The following is a 13749-nucleotide window of genomic DNA, read 5'->3' as shown; positions in this document are numbered from 1 at the left end:
CAGGCTGGTCTCGAACTCACAGAGATCCACCTGCCTCTGCCTCCCGAGTGCTGGGATTAAAGGCGTGCGCCACCATCGCCCGGCGAGCATTATTTTCTTAAGCTGTGCCGCATACATCATTCCGCGCCCCCAGAGGCAAGCTCAGATGTCCATGCTTTTGTTTTTTTATAAGTTAAAACCAAAAATTTGTGTAGAGGGCATTTAACACGCAAAGACGCGCAAGTTCATGGAAGGCCCTCATCTACAAGGGCCCAATCAATGGACAGGGTTAAAGCGGTGTACAGTCTGTTAACAACCTGGGTTATTGTTGTTTCTGTCAGGCACCTGTGGTAGTTCATTCAGTAATAATATCAGAAATACTAGGCCTGAGGAGATGGCTCTGCAGTTAGGGACACTTGATCTTTGTGCAGAAGACTCAGATGTGATCCCAGTATCCAGGGTGGTGCATCCCTACTGTAACTCCAGCTCCAGGGGATCCAAAACTCTCTGGCTCCAAAGGGTGCTTGCACTCACATGCATATACCCTCATATATGCAGACACGTGCAAATATACATAGTTAGAAATAATTTTGAGATATCTGGAGACTGTGGAAGTTGGCGATGCGTACGTGATTATATTGCCTGCTTGCCGTATGGTGCATTGCTGGATGGGGTGGGATGCATAGTCGTTCAGCTGACTTGGGCATCAGGAGGGTTTGGTGATTGACATAAACTCCCAGGCCATATCTCAACCTTCTAAAATTCACACTTTTAGACACATGTTTTGAGCCTCTTTCTTGTAAATGAATGTTTTTTAAAAGTCCTTAAAACTACATCTACATCTGAAGTGACTATTTTTTTTTTTAGCTGGTTTGCAGAATGTGGTTATTTTTAAGTCAGTTTTGGCACCCACAGTGCTGCATTCATATGATTCAAAACTCAGGGGCTTTGAAGAAAAACGGTGTAAAAGAAGGCTCCTTCCACCCCGTGCCTTCTCTTGAAGGCGGCCAACTGTATTTACCCTTCTTGCTTCAACCTTCCTTCTGGGACACTGGGGTCTTCTGCATTCTGGAGAGGGTCTCCACGGACCTTGGCTTCAGTGTGAATTCTTTGTTCACTGTTGGTGTCCATCACTGGGGTCTCATTAGATCTGTTCCCTCCTCAGTGATCTCCAGAGGCTTTTAATTTTGTTGTAAATAAGATCTGAAGGCTTATTGTTTTTTTTTTTCCTCACTAAAGTGGTCATAGAAGGTAAATAAGGAAATGGCCCCTTTTAAATGCTAGCTCTTCAGGGATTGGAGGAGAAAGGTGTGTTCCATGGGAGGGGCTGTCAGTATCTAATGATTCTCTTTGCCACTTTTCTCCTTTAAGGCGCTTGACTATGGCAGACATCGAGAGAATAGCTCCGTTGGCTGAGGGGGCCTTGCCTCACAACCTGGCGGAACTTCAGAGACAGGTATGAGTAGCCTGTACTATGTGGACCATCAACAGCACTGACGTGGGTGAGCGTCACCAGCCTGAAGATGTCAATCGACATGAATATTAACGACTCTAGAGCCCCTAGCTCAGCGGTTCTGTTGACCCATACCTGGTCTACAGAGCTAGTTCCAGGACAGGCTCCAAAGCCACAGAGAAACCCTGTCTCAAAAAACAAAAACAAAAAAAAAAAAGATATTTTGACGTGATGACTAGTTTTTGAGTTTCATTCTTCTAACTTATTAAGATAAGGAGTTCAAACAGTTGTGGGTGTGACCTCCTTTCCAGTCATTTACCTAATCATCTTTAAAGAGGAGTGTTCAGGCCACTTTGTAAAGAGTATAAACATAAATCTATATATTTAAGCTTATATATATATATATATGTGTGTGTGTGTGTGTGTGTGTGTGTGTGTGTATATCACTTTTTTAAGTTTCAAAGCATTTTGCAAACAGTCTCTGCGATTGTGCCTAACAGATTACAAGAGGGAAAAGGAAATGTATCTAATGAGTGAACCAGAAAGAATTTTTTTCTTTAATGTTAAATATGATAGAAACAGGGCTCATTCTTGTAATGTTAATATAGCTCTATTTTGGATTTCTAAATGTTCTCAGTAGAAAAAGCCAGACCCATGAGATGGCCTCCAACACTGAATACTGAATGGAACCATTTTTTTTTTTAAACAAGCCTTGTTTTAAATGGGATCCTGAACTGCTAAGCATTCGAGCAAGCTTCAGTTGTAGCAGGGGTTCACGGGCCTTGTGGAGACTGAGGTTTAGGGAGCCGGCCTCTTCTTTCTGATGCGTCACTGGTCTGATCCTCGAGGAACCTCTATTTCTCATTTTTCTTTATGAGGCTGTGATATTCGGGGAGATAGGGAGGGGATGTGGGAAACAGAAGGACAGGGGACAAGAAGACTAGGAAGGGGCAGATCGCCTTTCTCCTCGTGGGAATCCCAGGTGAGCAGCTGGGGTGGGCTTGCTGTTATTCATCCTTGTCAGTTAGGCCAATGAGAAATCAAAGTACTCATCCAGGTATGGTGTGAAGTGCCTGTGACCCAGCACTCAGTAAGCGGAAGCAGAAGGATTGCCGTGAGTTCGAGGCCAGCCTGAGCTACGTGGCAAGATCCTGACTCCAAAAAATTGAACAAACAGAAAAGATGTCTTGACTGAGGAAAACAGAACTACTTCTGCTTGAGGTCCTTAGACTTGCCTTCTGAACCAGCCTTGGCTGCGTAGCAGATTTGAGTTTGGCTTGGGCTACATGCAAAGATATCTTAGAGAGTGAATGAAGGAGAGAGAAGAGAGATTAGAAGTTTCTTTTGTGTTCGGGGGGTTGAACCTACACACCAGTCAAGTACTCTACTTCAAGCTATATTTGAAGCTAAACAATGATCCCCATCTCGTCATTACTGGCCTTGAACTCTCTTTGTAGTGGAGGTTGGTCTTGAACTTGGATCCTCCTGCTTGCATCTCCTGAGTGCTGGGGTTACAGCTTGTAACAGCACACCTGTTCTATGAGTGCTGGGAATTGAACTCAGGGTTCTGTTGTGTGATGTTTTACTATTTTCTCTTTCGGCTTTTTGAGGGGCCCACCACCCAGCTCCCAAATAAATCACACACAGACACTTATTCTTACTTTGAATGCCAAGTCTTAGCTTAGCTTGTTTCTGGCCAGCTTTTCTTAAATTAACCCATCTACCTGGGTTTTTATCTTTATTTCTGTATACCTTTCTTTACTTCTTTCTCTGTGGCTTGCTGTGTAGCTGTGTGACTGGTTCCTGATGTTTTCCTCTTTTGGTTCTTCCTCCTCCCGGATTTCTCCCTCTATTTATACTCTCTCCCCGCCAGCCCCGCCCATCCTTGCTCCTGCCTCACTATTGGTTGTTCATCTCTTCATTAGGACCATCAGGTGTTTTAGACAGGCACAGTAACACAGCTTCACAGAACTAAACAGATGCAGTATAAACAAAAGTCACACACCTGAAAATGATATTCCCCAACATTGTTCACGTTAGACAGGCATTGTACTGACGGAGCTGTGTCCCCAGCTCCCCAAATGGAAGTTGCGGTTTGAAGAAACAGACTTAAATAAAAGTTAATAGAAGGCTGCAGAGAAAAAGATGCACACATTTTTAAGACTTGTAATCATTTGGAAGTTAAAACCAGGTTGTTCCTATGTGAGAATGGGCAAAGGAACCTACTCTTTTTCTCTCATGGTGTCCTCTTATTTACTTTTCAACTGTGTGAGAGAAATGATCTACAGGAACCTTCTTGGGCATATAGCTCTGTATGTGTGTGTGTGTGTGTGTGTCTGTCTGTCTGTCTGTCTGTGTTGTGTCTATGTGAAATTATAACAAAGCTCTATGCCATTTGCTCAAAATGAACTGAGCTGTGCTCTGCTATCAGTGGTCCTCAACCTTCCTAATGCTGTGACTCTTGAATACAGTTCCTCATGATGTGGTGACCCCCCATCATAAAATTATTTTTATTGCTACTTTATATTGTCATTTTGCTATGGTTGTGAATTGTAATGTAAATATCTGATATACGACGCCCAAAGGGGTCAAGGCCCACAGGTTGAGAGCCACAGACTTAGATATTCATGGGTTGATTTCATTTTTATTTCATGAGCACTGTTCCTCAGTCTTGGGGTTTTTGTGTGGTTTGTAGTCTCATGAACTGTCTTTGATCTTGCATTTGTGAATCCACGGAGGAAAACATTACAGTTTACTGATGAGTTCTACAAAGGTGAAGCCTGTTCTTAAAAAGGAGGAAATCAGGTTTATATGCAAGCTATTATTGACTTATTAGCCATTTATCTCATTAAAAATTTTACATTGGAAAATACCACAGTTTCAAATGCATCCGAACTCCCCCACGCTGGGAGGAAAGTATACATACATTGTTTTATAGACAGAAACAAGGAAATAATTAAAGTCTATATATTTTACCTCTACCTGCTTGGTTCTCTATACTGTCATGGTTTTGGGTTTCAGTCTTACTTTGTAAGGCTAAAAATATTTGAATTGCATTGGAGGGTTGGGAACGTCATAGGTGTGGCTTGGAGCGTCTGTTTTGTGTTCCCGAGCTGTACCTTGCTCCTCTGACCACACATTCGGCTCGTGTAGAACCCAGCCCTGTTGTTCCCAGACACTTGCTGTAAAATTGACTTTGGCCATTCTTCTTCTCCCACACTGGTGGGTCTTATTGGAAGAGGCCTTCTCTCCATTGGGCTGGCAGCCTACACAGAGCATCCTGGAGTAGGCTTGATTCATCAGCTGATACTATCCCATCCCACATTTAACAAAAACAAAAAACCCAAAACAAATTTTAAGAGAAGGGGCGGGGGATAAAAAGAAAAAAAAAATGGACCTCTCTTCAAATGAAATCTCAAATTCCTGAGGGAGCCAGTTAAGATCATTTAAGAATCTCAACTGTGTTTTGCTTTGAAAAACACTTCATTAGGCTTGTTAAATATCAGCCTCACAGTCATGATCAGAGCCTTAAGGGGGGGAAGCGCCCTTCCCTTTGGCCCATTTGCTCACGGAAGGTGATCATTTTAGTGCTGAATATTTTCTTTCTCTCTAAATGCTAAAAACTCAGCACATAGTCATTACCAGGGAAGACGCTATAGGGACATTCCTTTTATGAATATTTATGATGTGAAATCTATAGCATTAATTACATTAATTTGCATAGATGATTACAAGGGAACCATAAGCTGTAGTGATAACTAAGCCTTAAGAAGGAAAAAAAGTCTCGGTAACCTTACTCTCATGTGTTTTCTTACAAATGCTGTTTAATGGGAATGAAGGTGACATTTCTGTCAAAAGGCATTTGGGCGTTTATAGCTTGAGATGTTTTAGCTAAGAGTCAAAGCACAGAATAATCCTTCAGTTTTCATAGGATTTTGCAGGCTTATAAACACTCTTTGAAGAAAGGGAGTTGAAAGGAAAATCTATATTGTTGAACTCAGGAGAAAATTCCCTTGTGAATAAGGGAATTAGTGGTTGCTTGATGCTTCTTTGGGATCACAGACCCTATTATTTTATAAGAATCCTCCACCCCCCCTTTAAGATAGGACCCCAGATTTACTTTAAATTTATTTTTAAAATTTTTATTTTTTATTTTATGTTTTTGAATATTTTGCCTGTATATATGTATGCATGCATGCATGCATGTCTGTATGTATGTATGTACATGTAGTGCTTGTGGAGGCCAGAAAAGGGCATCTTTGGAAGTGGACTTTTAGGTGGTTGTGAGCCTCTATGTGGGTACTGGGAACTGAACTTGAGTTCTCTGGAAGAGCAGCCAGTCTTAACCAATAATGATCTTTCCAGCCCTTGTAGTAATATGAGCGGCAGGGCTGTGTCCCCGGCACCCCGGCCACCTGGCTAGCTTATGCCCTGAAATAACAACACACAAACTGTATTCTTTTAAACACTGCCTGGCCCATTAGTTTCAGCCTCTTAACCCATTTCTAATAATCTATGTAGCACCACGAGGTGCGCTTACCAGGAAGGATTCAGCATGTCTGACCTGGTGGCTGGCTGCATTGCCTGCCTCCGAGAGCAGAGCTATCACGTCTGCCCAGGAGAGAGGAGCATGGCATCTCTTCCAGAGAGCAGAGCTGTCGAGTCTGAGCTCACTTCCTCTTCCTCCCAGCATTCTGTTCTGTTTACTCCTCCCACCTATGTTTTAACCTATGAGGCCAAGCAGTTTATTACTTAACCAATGACCTTCCTCCATCAAGCCCTTGACTTTGATCTCTTGATTCCTCGGCTTTTGCTGTCTGAGAAGCTGGGATGACAGATTTGCACCCCCCCCTCCCGCCTAGCTTTAGTCTATATATTTAAATTCAGCTTTTTTCCCCTTGTGGTATAATCTCCTGTAGCCCAGAGGGGCCTTGAGTTTATCATAACTAAGGATGACCTTGAACTTGTGAGTGTCCTGCCTCCATTCCCTTAGAACTCGAGTTCATGTCTGACTTACCATGTCCAGCTAATGGCTTTAATTTTTTTTTTTAGTTTTGTTTATTGTGGCTGTATTTGTATGTGTGTGTATGAGTGGAGATACACATGTGTCATGGCCCGTGTGTGGAGCTTAGAGGACATCTTTGGCAGCAAGTTCTCTCCTTTCACCCTGGCTTCTGGGGCTCAAACTCGGATCACAAGACTTGCACAGCGAGCCCCTTAGCTGCTGAGCCATCTCGTCAGATGCCACTGCCTCCTCTTCTCCTTTTTGAAAAGCTCGTTACAATGAAATAGATATTTTATTCCTTTGTTCTGGTATCTTATAGAGCATAGTAAATATTCTCATACTGATGATGCTAAGCTCCAGACGCACACATGGATGTAGACCAGTGACTCTGGTGCAGGACCCGTGGACTAGCATCTGAGTTGCAGTGAGATTTATTTCATTGCTTTATCTCACGGTTATCCTAAATTTTGTTAGAACCATGAACGTGGGTAGGACAGTAGTCATTAGAGACTTTAGATGTGATCTGTCTTCTCAGGTCTGGAATTCGTAGAGATCTGTCTGCCTCTTTCCCCTGAGTGCTGAGATTAAAGACCTGCTCATCACTCTAGGCAATTCTGATACTGCTCTAAAAGGAAGGTTTTTTTGGTACGGGCGGTTCATGCCTGTAATTCCAGTGCTTGGGAAGACAGGAAGGTCAAAGATTAAAGGACATCCTCAGCTATGTAGCAAGTTCAGGGCCAGCCTGGGGTCTGAGACTGTCTCAGAAAACGTAATAAATGGGATTGGTCAGGTGACTCAGCGTGTGAAAGCACTTGTCACCAAGCCTGACAATCTTAGTTTGAGCCTCAGAACCCACCTGTTGGAAGAAAAGAACTGATTGCTGAAGGTTGTCTTCTGACCTCCGCATGTGAGCTATGGCTGCATGCACCTCCCTACCTCAACGCATATACAGCGAACGAAAGAGTGATCAACTATTAAAAACAAGAAAATATTTAAAATTGTCTGTTAGAGAGGAGTAAATGTCATCTGCTGGTATTTTTGCTTACCTAAGAGATTCACTTCTGGGAGGGCTAGAAATGGGTCTTAGTGATACATTGCTTGCCCCAGCTCCCACGAGGCCCTGGAACCAATCTCCACTACTGTAGAAACAAGCAAACCTCTCAAGTATAACAATGTATTCCCCGGGAGCAGTTCGTATATAAAATTAAGAAAATGCCACGCTATATTTTGCTGGGTATGGTTTTGTTTGTTTGTTGAGTTTATTTCATGTTTTTGAGTGTTTGGAGAGCATACCTATTCCGTGCACCACGTGCATGCTTGCTGCCCTTGGAGGGCAGAAGAGGGCCTGGGATTTCCTGGGACTGAAGTTAGCAGGCCGTGTGGGCCGCATCCAGACTGGGTCCTCTGTAAGGGCAGTGGGTGCTCTTAACTACTGAGCCATCTCTCTAGCGCCGAGGTACTTATTTTCCAAAAAACACTAATATCCTGTTTGCTTTCAGTTTTAGATTTTCTTTTTTTAACCTGAAAAAATGGCGAACTGTAGCATTCTCCCCCGGCAGAACACTTTTTCAGACTTTTTTTCTGTTTTCTTCCTCCCTGCAGCAATCTCCGGGCTTGGGCAGGCCTATCTGGCTCCAGATTGCGGAGTCCGCTTACAGGTTCACTCTGGGCTCGGTCGCTGGAGGTGAGTCAGGCCGGTCTTGCTGTAACATTATCCCAGCAGATGGGACGGCTCGGCAAAGGTGCAGTTCATTGTTCCTGGGGTCAGGACTGTGAGGCTTTCCAAAGGCTCTTTATTTCAGGAGGGCTTGTCTTAGCATGGCTGTGGCCCTCTGGCTCCAGTCTGTCTTCAGCATAAAAACCTCTGTAATGACGGGAGAGCCTGAATGCATCTCCGCACTCACTTTAATTACGTCAGTTAAGGCCAGCGTGGAAAATGGCGACTAAAAACGGAGTTTACGGGGTCAGGCTAGGGGCAGGGAGGAAGCTAAGATCGGAGATGCAAACTCAGAAATTCGTGAACTAAAACTACCTCTCACAGAGAGTCACAGAGGCTGGCTGGCTCGTGATTCTTCTTTCCTTTCTCTGGCTTCAGAGTGTACAGATATGTTGTTTATTTGCTAAAAAGAATCCCTTCTCCCTCTCTGCTCACAGCAGAAATTAGAAAGCCCATTAAAAAAGGTTTTCATCAGAGAAACCCTGTCTCGAAAAACCAAAAAAAAAAAAAAAAGTTTTCATTTTTGTGTTTGCGTGTGTGAGCGTGTGCAGGTCGTGGTGTGCATTGTGGAGGTCAGAGGTCAACTTGTCCAGAGTTGGTTCTCTCCTACTGTGTGGGGTCTAGGATTAAACTCAGGTTGTCACCCTTGATGGCAGCCACCTTTGCCTGCTGAGCCACCTCACCAGTCCAAGATAATTTTACTTCAATAATCTGTAAAGAAAATGTATAAAACCTAAAATTGCTTTGTTGAAAAAAAGAAACTCAAAAAAATGATCAAAATGCTCTGGAATTTTTAAAGCAAGCTGGAACTGGTGACTAGGATATTTTTTTTTCAGCCTCCGTTTTAGAAAGTGCCAAGTGTTTTCTGGTTTTCAACAGCCCAAAAATAGAGCACTCTAGGTCCTATGAAATATTTCAATCGCCAAGAAATTCTAAAGCGTGACTATAGGTTTTTGTTTGTTTGATTTTCAACCAAATTCTATATATAGGGGTTGGATCATGTCAAGGATTTTTCCTCCAGATGGCTGTAGCTTAGATTAATTTACCAAAATGTTTCAGTGAACTAAACTTTGAAATTACAACCACGTAGCTTGCGTACCATCATTGCATAGTTATGAAGGAGGAGCAGGTGTAATATTTAGGCATTTAATAGAAAATGAGAAGAAACGGTGCCCATGCATGAGAGCTTACTGTCAGGTTAAGGAAACCCAGGGCCAGTTTTCTGATGTTGGTTGGTGGTGATTTGAGAATCTACTTTCTAACTCATCGACCAAAGGTATCAAAGATTTATTTTTTTAGGGCCTCACACACACTAAGTAAGCTCTCTGCCTCTGACTTACGTTGTTCCTTGAAGGAGGTGTTTGTGGACCCCACTGGTTGCTATTCTGTCACCTTTTGGCTCTATTAATAAGCAGAAGAAATGTGTAATAAGTCGGCTCTCTTTTGTAAGAATAGACAGTTTTATTTCTCACCTGCAGAGATGAGATTTGATGTCCTAACAGATGCTCCAGCTAATTGTCTTCTTTTTGTTGACCCTAAAAATTGTTCTGTTTGTAGCTGTGGGGGCCACAGCAGTATATCCCATAGATCTGGTGAAGACCCGGATGCAAAACCAGCGTGGCACGGGCTCTGTGGTTGGGGAGCTGATGTACAAAAACAGCTTCGACTGTTTTAAGAAAGTGTTGCGTTACGAGGGCTTCTTTGGACTCTACCGAGGTGAGTAAGCAAATCTCAGCCGCGGAAGCTGGTGATGTTTCTGTCACCATCAGTAGATTTAAGTCACTTGTTATGGAGACCAGATAGGGCTGTTCCCCCGCCCCTACCCCGCTCCCTTTGCTCAGCTTCCCGCCTTGCGTGTTCTTTCTCAATAGTAGTCTGCAAACAGGTGTCCCCTTCTCCTTCCTGCCGTTTTTAATTCTTGGGCTCCAAATCCTGCGTATGCGAGCGTGCTCTTTGAGGGCACGGACCGGCAGAGATGGAGAAAGGAGAGCTATACTAACACAAATTCCCCGTGAAATCGAAGCCAGGTGCTACTTGAAGGTGAGTTTACCCTGGGTATACACTTACTTGCTTGAACAGAAATGCCTTTTTCCCCTGTCTTTTCCAAGGAGACCAGTGATAAGTCTTTTCCAATTGGGTCATCTGAATTTTTAAAAGGCAGGGAAAGCTTAGGGCCCCAAGCTTCAGCCAGTCTCCCTTTCCTCCCCGTGGCAGGCAGAGCACCGCGTTCCTCTCTCTCGTGGTGACTGTAACTGAGCGCCCGACTGTCGCATCCCAAGCTGCAGCCCCGTGTAGAATTCTCCCGGCCCCGGTGGGCTTTGTAGGAACTTGTCTTCTTGGAGAGAGCATGGCTTTCATCTACATGTTTTCACCTTAGAATTTAGGGTTCCTTTGCGGGGGAGATTAATTTTTTAATCCCTTTGGGCGCCACTTGGAATTCTTTGAAACACCATGCTCCGGTCCCAGCATTTATGTAATTTACTGTACGTGTTTGTTGGCATTCCCAGGCTTACTAGTCGCCTGCACTTTGTGAGCTCTGTCGAACTGTTTGGCTGGGAGCTTTTCCTAGGAAAGAGAGACTGGGATTGAACGGATGGACAAGAGAAGAAACACTTGTAGTTGGCATCGTATTCAGGCACTTGAGTGGACACCTTTAGAGGCAAGGAAGGCCATTCGCCTGTTTGTTGTGGGCCCTCTGTATGGAGTATGCTTCTGAGAGCGAGTATAATGAAATGTGCTCAGATATTCAGATCGCTTTGGCTCTGCTAATCCCAGCGGCATAACTTGTAGTACAGAGGCAACAGTGGCTACTGTGCCGGGTGTTCAGGGCTGGCGGTGAGGACTTGTTTTAAATGGACTTAGCTCTGGAATGGCACTGAGGTTATTTCTTTGACATCTCCAATCTTTCATTATCAAATAATGAACTTTCCCTTAATCAGTGTGGTTTTAAGTTACAAAGGGTGTCTACAGAGAACTATTAGAAGAACTCTAGCCACATCATGTATACCCTTCTCAATAGATAGATACTTCTAGAAGATTTTGTTTGGAAGAGCTATCATATTAATTGATATGATATCAATTAATCATATTGTGGGTGCAATATAGCAAGCCGGGGAGGCTGCCGTTGACTTTATTGAGGGTCTACGCTGATGAAATGGGCCCTTTAAACGAGAGACTTTTGTATGAGATGATTGTGGGAGCCCTGTCTGGGAGCACTGGGATGGTTGAGATTGTCATATATTGCTTAGAACTGGCCCATTGTTCTGTCGGATGACTGACAAGAGTTGCTGACAGATTCGCTAAATTTCTTTGCAGTCAGCAATGATAAAATGACACAAATCAGTACTTTATTAACATGCCACAAGCTTTAGGGTGGAAAGTTTGTAAAACAGATACACACGCTGACACCGTTGCCCCGAGCGAGGCTAAAAGTAATCGGATCTGAGGACCAGGGAGGAAGCTTGAGAAGACTGCCATCTGCTGATTTACTCCCTCAGCTCAGTCCGTGGAAGATGTGCGGGCTTGCGTTTGTCGCTGGTAATTCAGTTTGACTGGCAGGGGCCTGTCTGCAGGGCTGCTTGCTGGCTCTCCACTTCCGGAAAATCACTCTCTGGCACCTTCCAAGGAGGCCTAAGAAAGAGCAGCAAGCAAGCGTGTGGACGGGAATATCACTCCCCCGGTTCTGAAGCTATACGATGTGTTTATTGCTAGCATCTTTAAAAAACGTATGCAAAAGGAAAGGAAGAAAGAAACAGGCCGGCAGCCCGGTAAACCCGCGTGCGCTGGAACGCTGAGCTTCTCGGGCACCTACGGCTTACACGTGACTGTGCTTTTCCAGTTTCCGGCCAGCCTGGGAAATGTAGCTTTCTAAGCATAATGATTTCTTTTGTTTTGAGCAGAGTCTTCTAAAATGCCTTGAGCTTGACCGATATTAGTAAATGAAAATATAATTGGCATATGTTTTTGCTTATAGACGATGCCAACAAACTGATACTAAAAGCTGCATTTTTTTTTCGTTACAGTTGTGGCTTTCTTTTAATTAAATGAGCGCCGGGCTTCTCTGAAGAGAGGATAATGGGAGCGGGTAGTCAGTGGCAGCCTCGCTCCTTTGTGCCACAAGGAGTCTATAGCAAAGCCTGGCTGTGCTGAACGCACACCACTGCCCCAGCTTCTCTCCAGGCCTTCAGCACAGGCATCCGGATGTTCGGGGCTGCTGCTGGGGGCAGGGGAGATTCAGTTATGGAGGGAGAAAACCCAGAGGCTCCATTCTTCCATTGCGTACTTTAGGCAAGGCGTTGGATAGCGAGGTTTTATTTATATATTTATCTTTAAGGATGTTAAAAGAAACATTTATAGCTCTGAGTAAATGACATCATATATGACTGGTAAATTGTGTATATATGTGTGGTTTATATATTTATATAATGCATAGGAATATATATATATATATGATTATTTAGGATGACCTTTTCCCCATTTAGATGAAAACCTTGAGGTACTTGGTGGGTACCTTCAAGAGAAACACTCCCTTGTTGGGCTTGTCCACTCACACAAAGATCCTTTCCTTCCACCCAGGTCTGATACCCCAGCTGATAGGAGTTGCACCGGAAAAAGCCATTAAGCTGACCGTAAGTTTCTTGTCGCTGAACTGGTGTCATTTCCTTAGATTGTCGTGCAGCCAGCAGCAATGCTGGTGAGACTGGCACACTATCGAGGCCCTTGTAAGCATTTTCATATCTATGTGGACACATTTGGTGAAATTTTACATTTACCATGAGAAAAGTATTTTGATAATTCGGAAACATGAGGGTGTGCGAGCAGAGGAGATGGCAGGAGATTCTGATGAGCTGATCTTGTCTTCCTAATTAGGTTAATGACTTTGTCCGGGATAAATTCACCAAAAGAGATGGCTCCATCCCACTGCCGGCAGAAATCCTCGCTGGAGGCTGTGTAAGTGTCCATCCCCATTTCCTGCAGCAAATATATCCCTCTAACCCTTTTACAAAGTAGGAATGAAATGCAAGTGACATTTCCTCTTTAAATTTTGTTTCACTACATTTTTCTTCAGTGTGTATGTGGGGTACATACCTTGGTGTTTATGTGTGACAGCCAGAGGACAGCTTTCAGAAACTGGTTCTCTCCTTCCATCGTGGGGGTCCTGGGGATTGAACTCACGGCTGCAGGTTTGGCCTCAGGCACCTTTACCGCTGAGTCATCTTGCTGGCCCAACATTTCCCTTTAACTCAGAATCGCCCGAGGGGAATCTCGTAGTCAAGATGCTTGAAAATGGGTGCATGTGCGTGTGACAGGCTTGGCTGCCTTCCTCCTGAGAGCTGCCACCTCCTCTGAGACACCAGCACTCACTGGTTTGAAGCTCAGCAATTGCGGCTACTCTTTCTGAAAGTGAACCCAGGGATCTCCTTGGCTCCACCCCTGCTGCCACTGGGATTCCCAGGCAGGCCACCAGGTTTGGTTTTATGTGGCTGTGGGGATTGAAAGCAGGTCCTAGGGCTTTGCCTTGCTAGCTGACCCTTCTCTCCGATGTCTAATCTCATTCTTCCCCTCTTCCTTTCTTCCTCCTCCCCCTCCTCCTCC

The 13749-nt window shown here is 44.1% G+C and overlaps 1 protein-coding gene across 2 annotated transcripts in view; it reads left to right on the top strand.

Moving 5' to 3' along the window:
- The window catches only part of Slc25a12 (solute carrier family 25 member 12), a 73826-nt gene that overhangs the window by 48342 nt on the left and 11735 nt on the right, over positions 1-13749 (top strand). For both annotated transcript variants that reach the window (XM_005346557.2, XM_026790000.1), the window contains 5 exons: positions 1351-1435; positions 8040-8121; positions 9712-9870; positions 12730-12782; positions 13024-13104. In XM_005346557.2, coding sequence (XP_005346614.1) covers positions 1351-1435; positions 8040-8121; positions 9712-9870; positions 12730-12782; positions 13024-13104 — 460 coding nt within the window. The remainder of the gene's footprint in view (positions 1-1350; positions 1436-8039; positions 8122-9711; positions 9871-12729; positions 12783-13023; positions 13105-13749) is intronic.

This window comes from Microtus ochrogaster, chromosome 4 (assembly GCF_000317375.1).
Source record: "Microtus ochrogaster isolate Prairie Vole_2 chromosome 4, MicOch1.0, whole genome shotgun sequence".
NCBI classification, from domain to species: Eukaryota; Metazoa; Chordata; class Mammalia; order Rodentia; family Cricetidae; genus Microtus; species Microtus ochrogaster.
This window is presented reverse-complemented; position numbering and strand designations above follow the sequence as displayed.